The 19,732-nt window shown below is 37.5% G+C and overlaps 1 protein-coding gene across 3 annotated transcripts in view; it reads right to left on the bottom strand.

Annotated features, from left to right (window-relative positions):
- The window catches only part of LOC122798604 (ubiquitin carboxyl-terminal hydrolase 47-like), a 766,891-nt gene that overhangs the window by 500,142 nt on the left and 247,017 nt on the right, over window positions 1-19,732 (bottom strand). For all 3 annotated transcript variants that reach the window (XM_044067681.1, XM_044067680.1, XM_044067682.1), the window contains one exon: window positions 16,561-16,680. In XM_044067681.1, the coding sequence (XP_043923616.1) occupies window positions 16,561-16,680 (120 nt within the window). The remainder of the gene's footprint in view (window positions 1-16,560; window positions 16,681-19,732) is intronic.

Genomic DNA, 19,732 nt, shown 5'->3' on the forward strand with positions numbered 1-19,732 from the left:
TCAGGGACAGGAAGATTGCAGTCTTGTCATAGATCAGGGAAACAGAATAGGTTGGCAGTTATTTTAGATAGACTGTGAAAAAGAGAAATTGTGGTACCACGTAAAAATAAAAAGGGTTACGTAGCATTTCAAAGGTTAGAACAAAATGGGAAATAAGTGCACGAAAAGATCTCAAACTCCGCCTTTAACTGAAGATGCGAAATTTATGCAATTACAACGTGCCGATAACGTTAAATACTACTCAAAATGGGTTAATAAGTATGAATTGGATGGCAAATTAGAAAAATCCTCACTTGTTAAACTTATCAAACAGCTTAAAACCGATTCCAGAGGTAAGGTAAAAAAGCAACGTCAATTAGGAATTCCTCAAGCACACAGGTGGATTGAGGAAGCAAACCGTAGGGAACAAAAGAGTAATAATTCGAAAACAATGTTTTTAGATAAAGAGGATAATAACTTAGTTATAGCATCGGCTCTTCCGCCCCCTCCGCTTCCCTTACCAGAATACGAAGCAAGCAGGCAAGCTGGTCCACCCCCGTGATACCCAGCTATTCCTGCAAAACCAAAACCATTTGTCAGAGATCCCATCGGGACTAGGTCTCGAGCACGTAACTTAAGAGGGGATATTGAGTTATATCAAATAAATAGAAATGTGCGATCTATGAGTAAAGAAGAGATATGCCCACTCATAGAAGTACGTAATCCTCAGGCAGGACAAGAAGGACAGGACCCAACTCTCCTAGTATACAGACCGTGGACACCGGAAGATATCCGGAAAGCCACTGAGGGAATTCCCCATCCAAAAGTTAATTTTAGAAAATTTTTAGAAGACCTACAAGGCATGAGGTTAAGTTATAACTTAAATGGAGAGGAAGTAGAAAAAGTAGTCAGACAAATCATAGGACCAGATTGGCACATGATCAGTGGCAACTGGAATCCCCGTGGCGCAGAACACAAACCCCTCCCACATAGTAGCGCAGAACTAGACAACAGAGTGAAAGGTCTTACAGACTGAATCTCTGAGAAATGGAAACCTAGGGCAGACTGGACTTGCATTAATCAATGCATCCAACAAGAAGGTGAAACTGTTGACAGATATTATACCAGACTGTTAGAGTGTTTTAATAACCATTATGGAATGCAGGTACCTGAAGATCAAACACGATTCCTCGTATGAGCAACAGTTAAAGAATGCATTTTTAAAAGGCAGTATTTTGCCTATAAGCAGCTTTATTACAAAGGACATGGTAGATCATCATACAAGTAGACTACAGTCACTACTTGAATATGCTAGACATGCCGAAAGGCATTTTAACAGTAAAAAGAAAAAGAAAGGCCAAGTATTCTGTGTAGAAGATGGAGCAGAAGTTTATGTAGTACAGTCTGGGAAAAAAGGGCAAGAAAAATGCCCAGGGAAACAAACAGTCTGATCAACGATCAGAGGACTTTGAAGGGTGAAAGAAAAGGGGGGAGTGCTTTAAATGCGGTAAGAAGGGACACTTGGCAAGGGATTGCAAGAAAAACAAGAAGGCAACCACGGAAGATAAGGAGGGTGAGGACTGACTATATGACAGCCAGGAATCACTAGAAGAGAATAGCCAAGAAAAGACAAATGCAAATGTGATAGAGGGAGTAGAGGATGTGACAGGAGAAATAGAGGAAGTGCATGAAGCCACAGATAAGGATGTGACAGGAGAAATAGAGGAAGTACATGAAATCACGGATAAGGATGTGACAGGAGAAATAGAGGAAGTGCAGGAAGTCACGGATAAGGATGTGATAGAAGAAATAGAGGAAGTGCATGAAGCCACGGATAAGGATGTGACAGGAGAAATAGAGGAAGTACATGAAGTCACGGATAAGGATGTGACAGGAGAAATAGAGGAAGTGCATGAAGCCACGGATAAGGATGTGACAGGAGAAATAGAGGAAGTGCATGAAGTCACGGATAGTGAAGAATATGAAATTTTAGACTTAGCTTTATTGAGCTTGGAACTCTATTTAGCAGACACGAAACAAGAAGTTACACTCCTGGTAGAGGGGAGGGAAATCACATCTTTGTGTGACTCAGGGGCCTCACGGACCCTGATACACCCCTCCAAACTACCAGAGAATTCAGAGTCACCTGATTACATATTAGTGAAAGCAGCTAATGGACAGCTGTATCGGGAGCCCCTCTCCCATAACATTGCGATAACTGATCCTGTTTCAGGGTTAACCCAGAAAAGCAAAATTGTTGTTTCTGCAAAATGCCCAGTAAACCTTTTGGGCAGAGACTTAATGCAGCTATTTGGCACAGCAGTATTTCCAACTATGCAGGGTATGGAAGCACAGTGACAAATTGATACTTTTGCAGTGCGATCGGAGGGTGAAACATTTTATTGGTACAGCCAGGACTTAGTTACGACTGGTCCAGGGGCAGTAACCGAAGAGCTGATGAACATAGCCATTAGCAAGTTCCCCTCCCTTGACATTGATAAACAACAGTTGTTGCACTGTACTCTGTATTATTGTAACACACCAGGACCTGACAAGGAATATGAACAAGAGTTATTTAGAAACCGTGGAAACAGATTAGTATTGCGTAATCTGTACTGGGATATGGAAGGGAACAGTGTAGTTAGCTGTTCATTACCCCAGGAGTTTTTTGCACTCTATAAATCTAATCGATTACCACATGTAAGCTTAACCAAGAACAAAAATGTGAAATGGGCAGACCTAGGAGAAAAAGTCATGAGGTGGGAAAAACAGACAGAGTTAGAACTGTCAGAACAAGGAGTACAAAAGCAGAAGTTAAATTGGATAACACAGACACACCCAGCTGTACACTTGTAGTCAAGCGAGGACAGCTGATTAGCACTCTTATCAGAAGAGGAAGAAGAGTTGGGAGGGTGGCTCTTAGGCAATATTTGACGCCTAGTTAAGGTGTTTGGTGCAGAAACAAGGTCACGGGTCGACCTTGGCTGGGCTTAAAAAATGGCCTCGCAGGGGGCAATTAGCTTAGTACTAATCTATGAACCTATGAATCTATGCCTTACAAAGCATACCAGAAACTCTCTGGTCAACAGGCAAATCAGATGTAGGACTTATTCATACAGCGGGACCAGTTACTATCACACCAAAGTCAGCATTTAGACCACAAAAGAGACAGTATCCCTTGAGAAAAGATGCAGAGGTAGGAATCAAACCTATTATAGCAGCTTTACTTAAGGAAGGAGTACTGGTGGAATCACCTGATTCACCATGTAACACACCTTTATTTCCTGTTAGAAAAGCAAACGGAGAATGGCGCATGGTCCAAGACTTATAAGCTGTAAATGATGCAGTAATACCAAAGGCACCTACGGTGCCAGATCCACACACCCTGTTGAATGATTTGAAACCTCAGCAGAAATATTTTTCTGTGGTAGATATCAGCAATGCATTCTTTTCGATACCGATACACCCTGACAGCCAACATTGGTTTGCATTCACATTTCAGGGGAAAAGGTATACATACACGCGACTAACACAGGGATATTGTGAAAGCTCAACAATATTCTCACAAGAGATGGCAAGCAACTTCGCGGGATTTACCCCATCAAGAGGCAGTCAGATTTTACTTTATGTTGATGACATCCTGCTGGCAGCCCCCACCCAGCAAGATTGTAAGGAAGATACAGTAGCATTGTTACAATTTTTAGCCATTCAGGGGCATAAAGTAAACAAAAACAAATTGCAGCTTTGGAGAAAGCAAGTTAGATACCTAGGATATGTAATATTCAAAGAGGGCAGAACATTAGATGAGGACAGAAAAATAGCGATTTTACAAGCACCGAAACCCACTACCAAGAAAGAAATTATGTCCTTTCTGGGTACGACCAACTTTTGTCGGAGCTGGATCCCAAACTATGCTTTGGAATCTGCACCGCTGACCAACTTGATATACAAGAAGCCTATGGCAGCACAGGATTTATTACAATGGACACCAGAAGCAGAATCTGCTTTCTGCAAATTGAAACAGTTGATAGCATCCTCATTAGTCTTAGGATTACCAAACTATCATAAACGTTTTTTCCAAACTGTAGATTGTAAGCAAGGTTATATAACATCAGTGCTAATGCAACAGCATGGGGACAAACAACGCCCCATTGCTTACTATTCATCACAACTGGACCCAGTGGTGCGGTCATTGCCCCACTGTGTACAAGCAGTAGTCGCAGCTGCAATGGCAGTACAGGCTTCGGCCTCAGTAGTGTTGTTCCACCCTCTCACATTGAGAGTGCCTCATGCAGTCGCGATTATTTTACTGCAAGAAAAAGTAGCATATCTTTCTCCTGCTAGGCATCTTTCCTGTATGACTATATTGTTCAGCCAATCTCATATGACAATTGAATGATGCACAACTTTAAACCCGTCTACCTTGCTTCCAACTCCTGCAGATGGCACACCACACAGCTGCCTGCAGGAGATTGAGCAAAAGACACTGCCTAGAAAAGATCTTACGGATGTTCCCTTGGATGATGCCGAGGTGACATATTACGTGGACGGCTCATGCAAAAGGGTCCCACAGGACAGAACCTAGTAGGATATGCAGTAGTTTCTGATACTGAGATTATAGAAGCAAAATCTTTACCACACAATTTATCTGCATAGGCAGCAGAATTGATTGCCTTGACACGGGCATGTACCTTAACAAAGGGTAAATGTGTAAACATTTTTACTGATAGCCAGTATGCTTTCTCTACTGTACATGTTTTTGCACAACAGTGGAAAAATCGAGGAATGATAACATCTACTGGCAAGCCGATCAATCATGCACAGTTTATTTTAGATCATTTAGAATCTATTCAGTTACCTCAGAAAGTAGCTATTTGTAAATACATAGCTCATACCAAGCAACAGGATAGAATTTCAAAAGGTAATGCAAGGGCTGATACAGCTGCAAAGCAAGCAGCTTCAGAAGCATTTCTTTTGAATGAGGAATTACAACCTTGTGAGATTTTAGACTTAGAAATGTTGAAAACAATGCAGACACTTACTATGCAGGTTGAAAAACAAAGATGGATAAAATGAGGAGCAATTCTCAAAGAAGGGCTGTACATCTCCAAAGAGGGAAAACCAATATTGCCATCTAACTTGTTTAGATATGCAGCTTTGTTGAGCCATGGGCAATGCCATGTCTCAACGGGGGGGGGGGGGTGGTACAGTTAGTGAACCGAGTGTTCACAACATATGGATTCATAAACTATACTAAAAATTTTTGTTTGTCATGTCACGTTTGTAAAAAACATCATGCACAAGGGGCATTAAAGCCCAAGCAGCAGAGTTTCCCTGCACCACCGTATCCATTCCATACTATCTGTATGTATTTCATAGAACTGAACAAATGCGAAAATAAGAAGTATTGTCTTGTCATTGTAGATATGTTTTCCAAATGGGTGGAAGCTTTTCTGACTAAAAATCCAGATGCAGCCACTGTTGCAAAAGTCCTTGTTAAAGAAATTATCCCTAGATTTGGCATACTGGAAAAGATCTACAGTGACAATGGCACACATTTTGTAAACCAAACTATACAACAACTGAGCAAGTTTTTCAGAATTTCTTTGAAAAATCATTGTGCGTATCATCCACAATCTGCAGGGCTGGTAGAGAGGTATAATGGAACCTTGAAAGTTAAATTAAGGAAACTTATAGAAGATACACAGAAAAATTGGGTGTATTGTCTGCCTCTGGCACTGCTGAGCATGAGAACTGTTCCAAACGCAAAGGGATTAACTCCTTTTGAAAAACTATTTGGGAGGGCATATTATGTACCTCAGTGGAAACGTCTCATGCCTGCAGACCAGGAAGCCGACTGTACACTTGCTGAGTATATGAGGAGAATGTTGAATTCTAAACACCTTTTGCAGTTTAATTCTGTTTCAGATAAGGAACAGACCAGACCATCGGAACCAGCAGTAGCCCCAGGCACGTGGGTCTGGGTGAAAGTCATCAAGAAGAAGAACTGGACGGCACCGAAGTGGGAAGGGCCATACCAAGTGCTATTGTCAACACCCACTGCAGTCAAGATAGCGGAGCAAGTGTCCTGGATTCATCTGACACACTGTAAACTGGTTAAAAACTTTGAACTAGACAAAAATCTTGTTACTGTTACATCACAACAGTAAAAGTGACAAAATCCAGAGCATACAGGAATGCAGAACAGCCACAAAAAAATTGCATGATTATCCTGTTGGCTATACTGGTGACATTAATCTTAATGTTAATTAATTAATTAATGTTGTGGCCTTTTCCTTTTTCCAGCCACACAAGCTGAACTGAATAAACGTGATACATTACTCATAGACTGGCATCCAAACTTCAACACTTACCAAACGATCAAACATGTGTATGCTGAGACTTTTAATGTTTCAAATTGTTGGGTTTGTACAGCTATACCAGCAGTATATGGGGCATTATTAATGACTGCAGTCCCCCTAGGGGTCAATGAGTCCTGGGAAAACTTGGTTTATGATACTACGACTGTTAAATCGCAAGATAAAATAGCATTGCACCTGCCTGTTACACAAAAGGGAATTGTATGTTTTTATAAAAATGATACTGTCCAGGTAGGTTGGAGTAATTGCAATATGACTGTTCCTTACAAATGTTACACCAAAGCTAATAATGCAGGTTCTATTTGTGATACAAGCTATGACTCATTTCTTAAATCAATGCACAGAACAATTAATGAAGTACAACATAATCCTGTTCTTTTTAAGCAACTGTCTATAATAGACAAGAAAATGTTTCATGCAGGGAAAGCATATGTTAATAGTAAAGTTACTGCTAAGGTGGAAGATTGTTATTTTGTTTGTGGCAAAAAGGCCTATAAATGGTTACCTGAGAATTGGTCCGGCAGTTGTTTTTTGGGTTACCTGGTTCCGGGCATACAAAACACTGCAGTTTTGCCTCGAGGTAAAATTTGAAATGCACGAGAGGTCACCAAGAAACCTGTCAGGAAACCTGAGAATCCAGTAGGACAAATCGAGGTGGTCTGGCGAAACCAACATTCCATGGGGGATAAACTAACACATATGGACTTGAGTGACACTGTCATATCGTGGGCAGGCATATTACCAGCATATGGAGCAGTGAAATCGATTTGGGAGCTGAGAAAACTGTCAAAACCCCTCAAAGTAATGAGCAATGCAACTTTTTCTGCTCTCGAATTAGTGACTGATGAACTGAATGCCATGAGAAATGTGGTGCTTCAAAACCGCATGGCTCTTGACTTCACCCTAGCGGTGAGGGGTGGTACGTGTGCTTTAATCCAAGAAGAGTGCTGTTTGTACATTCCTGACAATAAGCATGAGATAGATAATCATCTTGAGGTGTTTCAGCAAGTGTTGGCCATGACCAAACCAGGCCCAAACCCACTGATGGACTTTTTCCAGAAATGGTTTGGGGGGTGGGGTTCCATCCTAATGAACATCTTGATTGCTATTTGCGTAGGAATGCTCCTGTTGGGAGTATGTGTTTGTTGTGGCATCCCCTGCATGAAAAGATTAATCAAAGATTTTATAGATTTGTCGGTTTCTGAAACCTTATATCAAGGTACTGAGCTTGATGAACTGTTGAACACTGAGATGCTTTCATAAGTTAAACTGAATGACTTTCTTAATTGCAAATCCAAAGTGGAAGAGGTTAGGAAAAGAAACAAATTGTTTATGCTTTTGAAAGTAGAATAAAAGTATTAATAGGGGGGAAATGTTAGAAAAATATGTATTAATATGTGTGTGTATTAGTGCTTTTTAGAAGCCCAAAAGGGTAAATACATTTGTTCTGCTTTATGCTAAACAAATCCATATTAATGGCAAATGCTTTCTGACCTTGTATTTTGTCAGCGCAGCTAAAATCTTGTTTATGTCTTAGGAAATGTACTGAGAAGCAGATGATTTTCTGCTTGGTTAGGAAAATAATGAATAGAACAATACTGTTTTCTATAATGTTATTAAACTTAGACAATTAGCCCTGTCTGTGTTATGAGAACATACACAGCTGCAGGAAGGATAGATAAAGTAGAACAAAGACCACTTGAAGAATATGAACTATAATCTGTGATTGCTTTGTGCTCGAATGAGTAGAGTACCTTGAAATGTAACACAGCACTGTAGAAATAATTGCAACTAGCTGCTGGTCTCCAAGGCCATGTTATTTTCCAAAGTTTTCTCATGAATCTAGAAATGTTATGTCATGTCAGCAAAAAATCATGAGCAACATCTGCTGTGGAAAAACAATATTGTAAACTTGTGATTTACTACGTCAGCTTCAGTAGGCAATGTCTTGTAAGAATAGTATAAGAATGGCTTCACTTCCTGATTTTAGTTAGACAAACTCTGTATTTTTGCATCCATGTTTTTGTCTCCTTGCCGCAAGAATTAAAGTGCCTTAACCTGAACCTTATGTGTATTGGTCTTTGAAGTTTTTCCTTTGACAATAACCCAGACTGCAAGAAGTACATAAAACAGACTAGACTGACATCTCCCAGGAAACTGACAATACAAGATACCATTTATCATTTAATACCAAACTCCAGTCTATTTAAACTATTGGTTCCTCATTACAAGCAAAAGAGCACAGAAAACTGTCAATGGATAACACTTTCCACATGGGAACTCTTCAGACAAGGAGACAATACCTGGAAAAATAAAAGTTTTCCAAACATCTTTTAAGGTTGTCAGTAATTCATATGCCAAAGAAATAATAGGAAACAACAGTTTTAAAAGCTAAATCCCACTGTTTCCCTAACAAATAGGGAATAATGGTGTCATAACCCAAATGCTTGTAATAAGTTATAAACTACATTACCAAACTTAAAACAACACAGAATAACAAAATTCCCACAAATTATGGAACCTAGTCTTCTGCAATAATTAAAATATGTTGCCATTCCATTCCTGCTGCCAAACATTATATACTCCAACCCAGCTCTATACCATGTCAGCAAGATTATATACCACCCTCTTACTTACAAACTACCTCAGAAATATCAGATGAAACAATTAAAAAACTAGAAAAGAAGGCTATCCTCAGACAATTTGCTGTCTATCCAGCCTTCCTTCCTGATTGAAATAAAACCATGCTCACCCATATGTTAACCCTTTCTATAACTGTAAGCGAAGTTTTACATCAATTGAAATATATACTAATGATAGCCATCCCCAAAGCCTCATGTCTTTCAGATCCTCAGGACTATTATCCCATTTCAGTCTTATGTCCATTGAATAAGATATTTGAAAAAAGTGAAATGCATAAGCTGGAGTCCATAAATACATACGGCTTGCCTACTGACTTCCAAAATGGCATCACAGCTATACCACTCTTACAGCTCTATGCACAATCACTGGAAACATATTCCAACAGGAATGTACAGATTCCTCACAGGGGTCATCTTAATCAATCTAAAGAGAGGGTTTGAGTACATTGGTCAGCATATTCTTCTACTCAAACTACAAAAAGTAGGATGTAGTGATGGAGTGATTAAATGGTTTACAAACTACACTGAAAACTAATCCTTCAACTTAAAAAAAACATAATCAACTTTTGTCAAAAGGAACTACTACAGCAGATGTCTTCCAAGAACCAGTACTACTTACCACATTCCTTTCCACATAATCAACATTTGTCAAAAGGAACTACTACAGCAGATGTCTTCTAAGAACCAGTACTACTTCCCAAATTCCTTTCCTTTTTTATAAATAACATAACTTACAACATAGCAAAAAAGAATTCCAAGCTCATTAGTTGTAATACCATGTTTAGGCCCTAAGGCCACTGAAAATCAATGACTCGGAAAATTAACAATTACATCCTTCATCCCTTATCCAAAGACCCAATTCCTTCTTAAACTGTGATATGGTATTCAGATCCATTAACCTGTATGGCACATGATCCCAATTTTTGGAAAGGTTTGTGCAATGAATTTGCCTCTAAATGGTGTTTTATTCAAATTAATATTAAAGTAAAGCTTTTATATTTTGGTGTTAATGGATTATAGTGGAATTCCAAATTTTGTGTAGCCTGGAGAGTTATGCCATTAAATGCCCTATAAGCTGTGTGATGACCATGCCCTGGCCCAGCAATCAAGGAGCCTCAGTCCTCACCACTAACACCAGGGAGGGCATCTCAAATAAGAGGAAAGGATAACAAATACACACAGTAAAGTACAATTTCCCTTAAGTGCACACAGAGATCACAGTCAGTCTGGGGCTGGTTGCTCCCTTGCTCCCCACGTCCCCAATCAGACTCCCCACTGGCGCAGCTATAGGGTCCAGATCTCAGCTTAACTGGCAAGCTAACCTCCAGTACCCTCTCTGTCCCACTAGTGCTTCATGTCCCTGCCCAGGTAGCTGACACACCACACACACACTTTGAGATAAGTATTTATACAACTTCACAGACACTCCTGAGAAAGGCTAACACAGATTCTAAAGCTGTACCCCTTTACCCAGACTATATGGTAGTAATTTCTGCCACCAGCAGCTAATACTTATCAGCTACCCAAAGGCCCTTAAAAAGTTGTCCAATTATTACTGTGCAATATTATTATCCAATTGGTAATGTGTAAACAGTGTAAACAGTCTTAAGGCTTATTAGAGAGGCCTTGTACAATAAACTCTATAAATATGCAATGCACTCTAGAGCTTACTTATCTCTAAACAAACCAGCCACAGGTAAAGGGTTTTAAAATATTTAATAATAAATAATTAAAAACACAAGACAATACACTACACCACAATGATATCTAAGAGTTCAGAGATCACACAGAAACTTAAAACAATACAGTAGAAAAGTTCTGATATAACAGGAAAACACTTGGTCTAACTTTCTTCTAAGTTCTTAGCTATTACTACAAGTAGATGTACTTCTAAGATACTAATTACATAAAGAGAGTATAAGGCAGTGCTGAAGGTTGGATATCAAGATCAAAATGCTTATAGTCTCTCTCTCAACAATAGTTTTTAAAATCACTAACACATTTCTGCAGGGCCCTCCCAGATTACATCATTTTTACACTTAAGTTTTCCCAGTGTATACACATTACATCATTTTGACACTTAGTCTGGAGTTCTCAGGCCAAAAAGCTACATTATTTAACAATCTAAGACATGCTTAGGAAACTACAACAATAAAAGACATTTCACATGTACACTCTAGTAATTATTCCTTAAGTTAAGACAATAGAAAGAATGTGTTCAGTTAGCATCTTCAGCACCACTATTTAGATAAAAAGAGTATACAAGACATAATTTTAACTTCAAAAGAACAGATGAAATGCTTGGCTTAGTTTTCCTTACAGCAGATGGCAATGTTGCTACAATCCTGAAATTCACATTTTACAGTGTTTTCTTTCATTTAAGAACACAAGCTTGTATTTTACATTTATTTTTACAAATGATAGAATTATGTATCAGATTCTATTTGACTAGGCTGGCAGCCTTCACCCTTCTTCCCCCAATCTTCACAAGCTGAAATAGCTTTTCCTTGACAATATCTACAATGGAATGAAACCAAATTTAGTTTCAAGTATCTAAAATGATAACTTAAATGTCTGACTATAAGAACATGCTTAATGAATTTCCTTTGGACTAATTCCAGTTTCCTTAGCTGGCATTCTGTATAAACGTATGAGTTATTTTATTCCAATAAAAATGTTAAATATGTTGAATAAAGTGGCTGTGTAATCTTATTAACAGTGTATAGGGGCACTGTTGCCTACATAGTTACAACAGTTTTGCGGCTATACGGAAATTACCTAATACTGTTTTTTTAAGTTTTTACACCTTCAATATATGATTGCCCATCCCCTTTGTGGCCCATATTCCTTATGATACTGCTATGTTACCAAAGGTCAAGAACAGATCTGCCTGAAACAGAGGAGTAAGGGAAAAGTATAAAACTTCTAAAATCTATCAGATGCTTGTGTCCAAATCTGCATCTTATTTAGAAGCTTGAAGGAGTTTCCATACACCCAGTATTATTAATACATAATGGATACTGGGCACCCGCAGTCAGTGTTTTTAAAGGTTTTGCAGAGTATATCCTTTGCACAGGGTGAGGGATCCCCAACCCCATTACGACTCATATATTATGGGACTGCCCTCCTGCCTCTAAGCTCTGGTTCCAGATTCGACAGTTGGAGATTGATATCTTAAGTACTAACTTCTCATTTTCAAAACCATTTTTAGGGGGGGGGGCATTGCTAAATGCATCTCCCATGCTCACAGCCTTTGTTATCAATCATGGATTCTGCAATTCTAATCTGTTGTGCAGGCTTACATTTCCTCTAACTGGAAAACTTCATCCCATCTCTCAATAGAACAGTTTCTCTTAGGTAGTGAATATGGGTATAACTTTTTTTGTAAAAAGTGCCCTAGCAGCTGTAGACTACTCTCCCTTCTAGAATTGCATGTGCCTCCCATAATTCTTGAAACACTACCTCACTTTGGGTTATATTTATTAAGGAGCCAAAGAATTCCCTCCTCAGATGTTTTTACAGCGTATCACTTCGTAACTTCTGTTTTGCTTGTAAAATGGCACCAGTCTTGCATTTTATAAAATCCTTAGCTTTTTCTCTATTATGTATATAATTTTCTTTTGGAAGATTTCCTTTGTTAATGGTTAAATACTGTTATAAGTTTGTTGTTAGCTGGATATCATTGTATGTCTGCTACAATTATGACCAGTAAGCGTTTGTGTTCTCTGTTCCAAATGGTTGCTGTTTATTAATAAATGTCTGTTGTGTGTGTATATATATGTATATGTATGTATCCATCCATCCACAATTCCTTTTTCCCATTTGTGCATATTGGTGGGATGTCACTTCAACAGTAACAATCATCTATTGCCAAGGTTCAAACTGTCAGGCGGATAGCCCTGTTGCCATTCTTTTATATACATTTATGGATCTACTTCAGAAGACTGACAAACCAAAAGATTGAATCCCCTGCACCCCACATGTGGGGGGTGACCCCATGCTAATTATATATACCAACTCCAAGATCACACAACAGTGGAGAAGGGGCAAATTCCATCCTTCAGTTTTCTGAGTTTTCAGTATTTTGGGATTCAGTCTTTTGGTTTGTCAGTCTTCTGAAGTAGACTGACGTACATACATATATATATATATATATATATATATATATATATATATATATATATATATATATAGGGTTTATATCACATAATCGAAATCCCAAAATATCAAACAACATAAGCTCGGACTTGGAATTTCGAAATGTGATATAATCGAAAGATCAGAACAGCTAATTTTTTCATTTTTTCCCCAGGGAAAATATTTGCTGTTCTGAGAAACACGCACACACAACAAAAACACAGACAAAAAAGTAATCTACCCATATACACTTAAAATCCTACTCCTAACCCTACACTAAACTGTACATACACTACTATCTATCCACTTACCTTAACCCAAACCCTAACCCTAAGGTCCCTAACTATCGCACACTCACCTTACCTGCTCCATAACCCTAAGGCCCCTAACTATCACACACTCACCTTACCTGCTCCCTAACCCTAAGGTCCCTAACTATCCCATTCCCACACTCACCTTAACCCGGTCCGTTTGCACACTTACCTTAACCTGGTCCATAACCTTCGCACCACAGTGGAGAAAATAGCAAAGTGGCAGAAACAGCCCACTGAATTCTTTCCCAAGGAAAGAAGTCGATGTTCTGCAGCTTTGCTATTTTCAGCGTTCGCTGTTTTGGGTTCGATATTATAACATTCAATGTTTTACTACTTCGATGTTATGATATAAACCCTAGATATATATATATATATATATATATATATATATATAGTTACATATATAGTTAGAGTTACATACAGCAATATAATATTGTCTGTTCCAGTCTCTTTCTCTCTGTCTCTCTCTCTCTCTTTCCCATTTTCACACCATGTGGCACATCGGCCAAAGAGCACCTTTCAGCAGTTGTCGTTTCTGTAGCAGTTACGGGTTTTACAGGCTTAGGTTGCTAGCCCAAGGCCTGTTCCACTAAGATACTTCTATATCTTTCCCATCATAGCCCTCAGCTTGCAGTTCATTACCTTGTCTATTAGGGCACAACTATTTTAAATAATGTTTTAAAACAAATGTGATATGTTTGTTGTTTAAGTCTCTCCACTTCGAATTTCTTTCTTGCAGACCAGTTTTATTTTCTATAAACTCACAAAATAAAGTTTTAAAATGCATATTTTTTCAACCATTATACTCACGAGTTATTTTTATTTTTTTGATATTTACTAGGTACTGATACAGTGCAAGCCCTGACTCAGGATCTTGAACCATGATATGTTAAAACCTACCAGAAGTACATAAATCAACTTGTCAAAATGTTTCAGTGAAAGAAATATTAAATGGAAAATGGACATTCTCCTTATGGGCCAACTAAGATGGAAAAACTCCATAACTGCTGCACTTTAACTTGTGGAGGTCTTAATGTTGGAAGGTTTCTTTTCCTTAAAACAATCCTGCAGACATGGTCATCTTCTTCAAGTCATACAACAATCTCAGTCCTGTTCAGTACTACATTTTGTATTCTGTTTTTCTTTAGAAAGTCCTGTTAAATGGAGGTAATAACAAAAAGAATAAGCTTGGAATTTTGATAATGCTGCTTGAGGATGGAGGCCATATAGTCCCATTTCATGGTCAGTGAATATTATATATTATACATTATATATTATATATAAACTGTAACTATATATTTACAGATCTCTGTGTCTTTCTCTCAGTATATATATATATATATATATATATATATATATATGTGTGTGTGTGTGTGTGTGTGTGTGCATGTGTGTGTGTATATATATAAATATATATATATATATATATGGGTCTACTTATCTTTATCGAAATTGCACAATCTTGAAAAATTAAAGTAAAACCCCACTTCCATGAAAGTGCACTACATCGACAGTGCACTTTCGCGAAAGCCAATTCATCAAATTGAAAAAAAAATAAATAAAAAAACTACTGCAAACACTGTTTTTCAGGGAGGACAAGCTTGTGCCCCCCCCACACTTAAATACACTAACTCCAAGATCACACTACAGTGGGGAAAAGGATATATTTCCTTATATCCACTGTAACATGCTTTAGTGAATCATCTTTCACAAAAGTGCACTTCCGATGTAGTGCATTTCTCTTAAGTGGGTTCGACCTTCTGTTTCTCAATGAAGTGTGTTTTTGACAAACAGAAGGAGATCCATATATATATATATATATATATATATATATATATATATATATATATACATATAGGAATGCTACAGACTCCTGAAAGCCCAAAATCCTGAAAGTTCAAAATACTGAAAACTCAAAATACTGAAAACTCAAAATCCTGAAAACAGACAGGATACCAACACTTACTATATTCCAACACAGGTACATACAGAAACAAATAAAACACAAACCACACTACTCTTCTCTAAGTATAAGCATGGGGGGGCAAGCCCCCCTGCACCCCCCCCCCATGTGGGGGGCTATGCCCTCCACACCCCTTGCTACTTAAATATATCAACTCTGAGATTGCACTTAGTGTAGTGAAGTGCAATCTTAACACTGATATATTTAAGTAGCTTGCCCCCCTGCTTATACTTAGAGAACAGTAATATAGTTTGTGTTTTATTTGTTTCAGTATGTATTTGAGCTGGAATATAATAAGTGTTGGTATCCTGTGTGTTTTAGTTTTCAGTATTTTGAAGTTTCAGTATTTTGGTCTCAGGATTTTGGTCTTCAGGATTTTGTGCTTTTGGGATTCTGTAGTGCTCCCATATATATGTGTGTATATATATATATATATATATATATATATATATATATATATATATATATATATATATATATATATATATATATATATATATATATATATATATATATATATATATATACATATGCATGCACAAAATTTTAACTGTTTTAGGTACAAAGCACATAATAAAGCAAACTGATAGTAGTGCAAGCAGTAAATATGAGAAGAAATTCGACTGAAATTGAAAGAGTATTCTGTAATAAGCTACCAAATTCCATGAACATCATATGTCTTTCCAACAATTACACAGTCTAGATTTGAGTTTTTTTTGCATCTTTCCTGAAAAATGGAACACTAATGTCACTACTAATGAGATTATTGCTGCTGTTTCTATCAAACTTTTTTTTCATATAACTGGGCAATAGTTATCTGTAAATATTATTTTCCACTTATGTGGTCACAAAGTAAAACCCAAACACATACAATAATCTTTACAGTCTATAATTACATCTCAGAGTCACAAAGTTATTACAGCTTAGAGAAAAAAACATACAGATAGCATTGCATTCACTCAGACCACAAACAACTCCAAGATAATTTGCTATTCGATATCATAACAAACCTATGAATAGTCTAAACAAATTCCATCATACAAGGAACGTCAATTGTTCTTGAGTCATTTGAGACAATGACCAATATTTATGGCTAAAATACTACTTCACATATAAAGTTAGGAAAATAAGTATATTATACTCACACTATCTGTCTTTGAAAAGCACAATGTTGAAGGGAGTGAAATGTTTTGAAAAGAGGTAAGTGAACCACATTTCTTCAGCTGAAGGACCAAAATATTTGGTAAGGTTTCAAAGTAATATTGCTGGGTAAAAATAAAAAGATGATTAAATTTATTTATGGAAGCACGTCAGCAAGGTTTTGGAAGAAAAAAAAAAAAAAATATATATATATATATATATATATATATATATATATATAAACGATAAAACGTGCATGTGTGTGTATTATATCAGAACTGAGTAGCACTGTGTATGGTTATAAAACATTTAAATATGCAACATCACATATTCAGAATACACAGCATTGCACACATTCATATGCAGCAACCTTAGATACATTTTTAAAAGACTTATCTTAGCATTTTATTGTCTTTAAAGAACAACTCTGAATCGTTTCCCATATTTAGATCTTCATAACATTCAAAGATTTTTGGCAGCTTATTATCTCTTGATTATTCAGATCTACAGTGTAGTATATTGTAAGACCAGTATTTGCTGCCATGTAAAAGAAACAGGATATTGCATTCCTCATTACTTTGCTTCTTTCTGATGTCGTCCATTCATCCATCTGCCTGTCCGTTCATCCAGCCATCCATTTTACAGACCTATTCCTGGTGAGGTTTACAGTGGAAGCAAGCCATGCAGGGCAGATGAGACATCCTTATTCCCAGCAATGGTCTCCAGTTCAGGCTCATGATTTGCAAGCATTCCCAGGCAAGCTGAGAGTTAGACACCTTGTGGCATGCCCTGGGTGTGCCCTGAGTACCCTATTAGCGGGCCATACCTGGCAATCCTTCCATAGAATATACCCAAGGGGGGGCTCATCCTCACAAAATGCCCACAGTGACTCAAGTACTTGTGTTAACGCAGAAGAACTTTGTAGACTGACGACTCCCCACTCTGTCATGGGAAATAGAGCCCAGTTGCCATAAAAACAAGCTGCATTCTACCAGTAGTATCTGTAGTGTCATCCTTCTACTGGTAGTATCTGTAGTGTCATCCTTCTACCAAGTATCTGCAGTGTCATCTTTTCATTCATTGACCAAGGCAAATGATCGTAAGTGTGGATGGAGATGTGCATTATGTAGCAAATCAGGAATTTCATCCTAAGACTTAGTTCCTGCTCCACCAACACATTCTGACACAACATCTGAACTACTGCTAACTCTTCACCCATCCACAGATTACTTTCTCAGCATAGTGTGCCTTCTCTCACAAACTGTATGCCAAGATACTTCAAATACTGGGTCCCATTTCATTACATGAAGAGAGTAAGCCTATATTTTTTAAGAGATAAAAGTAACCCCTGATATGAGGGTGCTGATAGTCACACTAGCTGTTTCACATTTAGCAGGGAACCACTTGAGTGTACACTAGAGACCACAGTCACTTGAAAATAAGAATATAATACCATCTGCATATCATAAAGATGCAAAAGTAATTTCACAGATTAGATATAATCCATCTTTTGTGTCTGATTGATATTTTATCTGTTAAAATCACAAATAAAAGGGGGAGAAAAATCCCAGCCTTGGCAGGATCCTACAGATACTTTAAGGGCCCTCAAGCTGAAGTAGTGAATGTGCTTATAGCGCTCAGCCTGCAAATACAATGACCATATAGCTCTCACAATAGCAATGGCTCCAATGCTGTTATACCACCTCTGTCAAGATACACTGTATTATGCACTTATATACTTTCTCCAGATATTCTCCCTTAACCTCACCAGTGTTTGTACAAGGATAAAGAATTGATCACAATTCCAGATGAAATCTGCATTCCTCTTACTGAAACAGAGGTTCAGTTACTGGGCAAAATCTCTTTTCCAGCACACTGCCATAGGCCTTCTCAGGGAAACAAAGATGTATGATGTCTCTGTATTTCAAGCAAAACATTTTATCTGTGTTTTGAAAAAGAGAGATAACAACCCTGCTTTGTCAACCCAGAGATAATCTTCCAGCCTTCTTAGAAAGATAGAGAAAGCTTGTTATGCATAACATCTGAATAATATATGGTGCCTTCAGCATTTCCAACTGAATAATACCAATGCCCACAGGCTTAACACAATGGTACTGCTTAATTACAGCACTGACCTCATCTACAAAAATGGTTCTAATCCCCCTAAACCCAATGACTTTGGAATTGAGGCTATAAGAAATGTACTTAATGTTAAAAGTGAATGCAGTAATCACACTGTTATTCTCATTTGCACTTTACTTAAGTTAATTTTAGAAAACAATGCCTTCATCTTTTGGCAGGATATTTATCTGCAGAAATGGGGTGTCGCTATGGGCATACTGTTCATTTTTTAGATGTCTACCTTAGTATGGACCCTTTGAGTGCCATTAATACTATGTTACATAAAAAGGAATGCTGCAAGAATAGTTTGTTATCTTTTGGAAGTATGCATTCTAGACATATTTTTCCTAATATTATTAAAAGTCAATTTATTAGAGCCTCTAGCCTATGTATGAGAGAGGATGATTGTGTTAAAACTAGGGAAACAGTGAACAATTTTTAGTGAGAGGCTATGATAAAAAATGTATAGATAACATCAAATGCGAGGTATTGAATAATAGACATACTACAGTTAGACAATTTTATTCAGATGGTAATAAGAAAAGGTCCTTTATTGGTCATCAAAGGAATACTTCTTTTACTCATAGATTGAGGTTTGTTACTAAGTTTACTAATGATGTGGATTCCGTTTGTGCCATTATATGCAAAAATTAGCAGCTTTTGACTTGATCAAAAGATGGCTGAAATAGTTGGACATAAACCTAGTTTTAGAAACTAACAACCTTAAGAATTTGTTTTGTGACCAGGGACAGCTACAACCTCCCAGTATTTTGAAAATAGGCACTTTTTTCCTTGCAGTGCATGTAGAGCCTGCTTGGTAATTTTGGAACAGCAGACTTTCCAGCATCCGCGGCTCAATTTTACTTTTAAACTCACTCGTTATGCATGTCAAACAGCACAAGTTGTTTATCTGGCCACCTGTAACATATCTGCATGTTTCTATCTGGGAGAGACTGTTAAAAAGTTTAAAGAAAGAATATTAAGACATATTTATGATATCAGAACTAAGAATATGAAGAATGCATTGACTAAACATATAGTTGAAAATAATGGGCA

This window comes from Protopterus annectens, chromosome 3.part1, assembly GCF_019279795.1.
Source record: "Protopterus annectens isolate FY-2018-M chromosome 3.part1, PAN1.0, whole genome shotgun sequence".
In the NCBI taxonomy this organism is placed as follows: Eukaryota; Metazoa; Chordata; order Ceratodontiformes; family Protopteridae; genus Protopterus; species Protopterus annectens.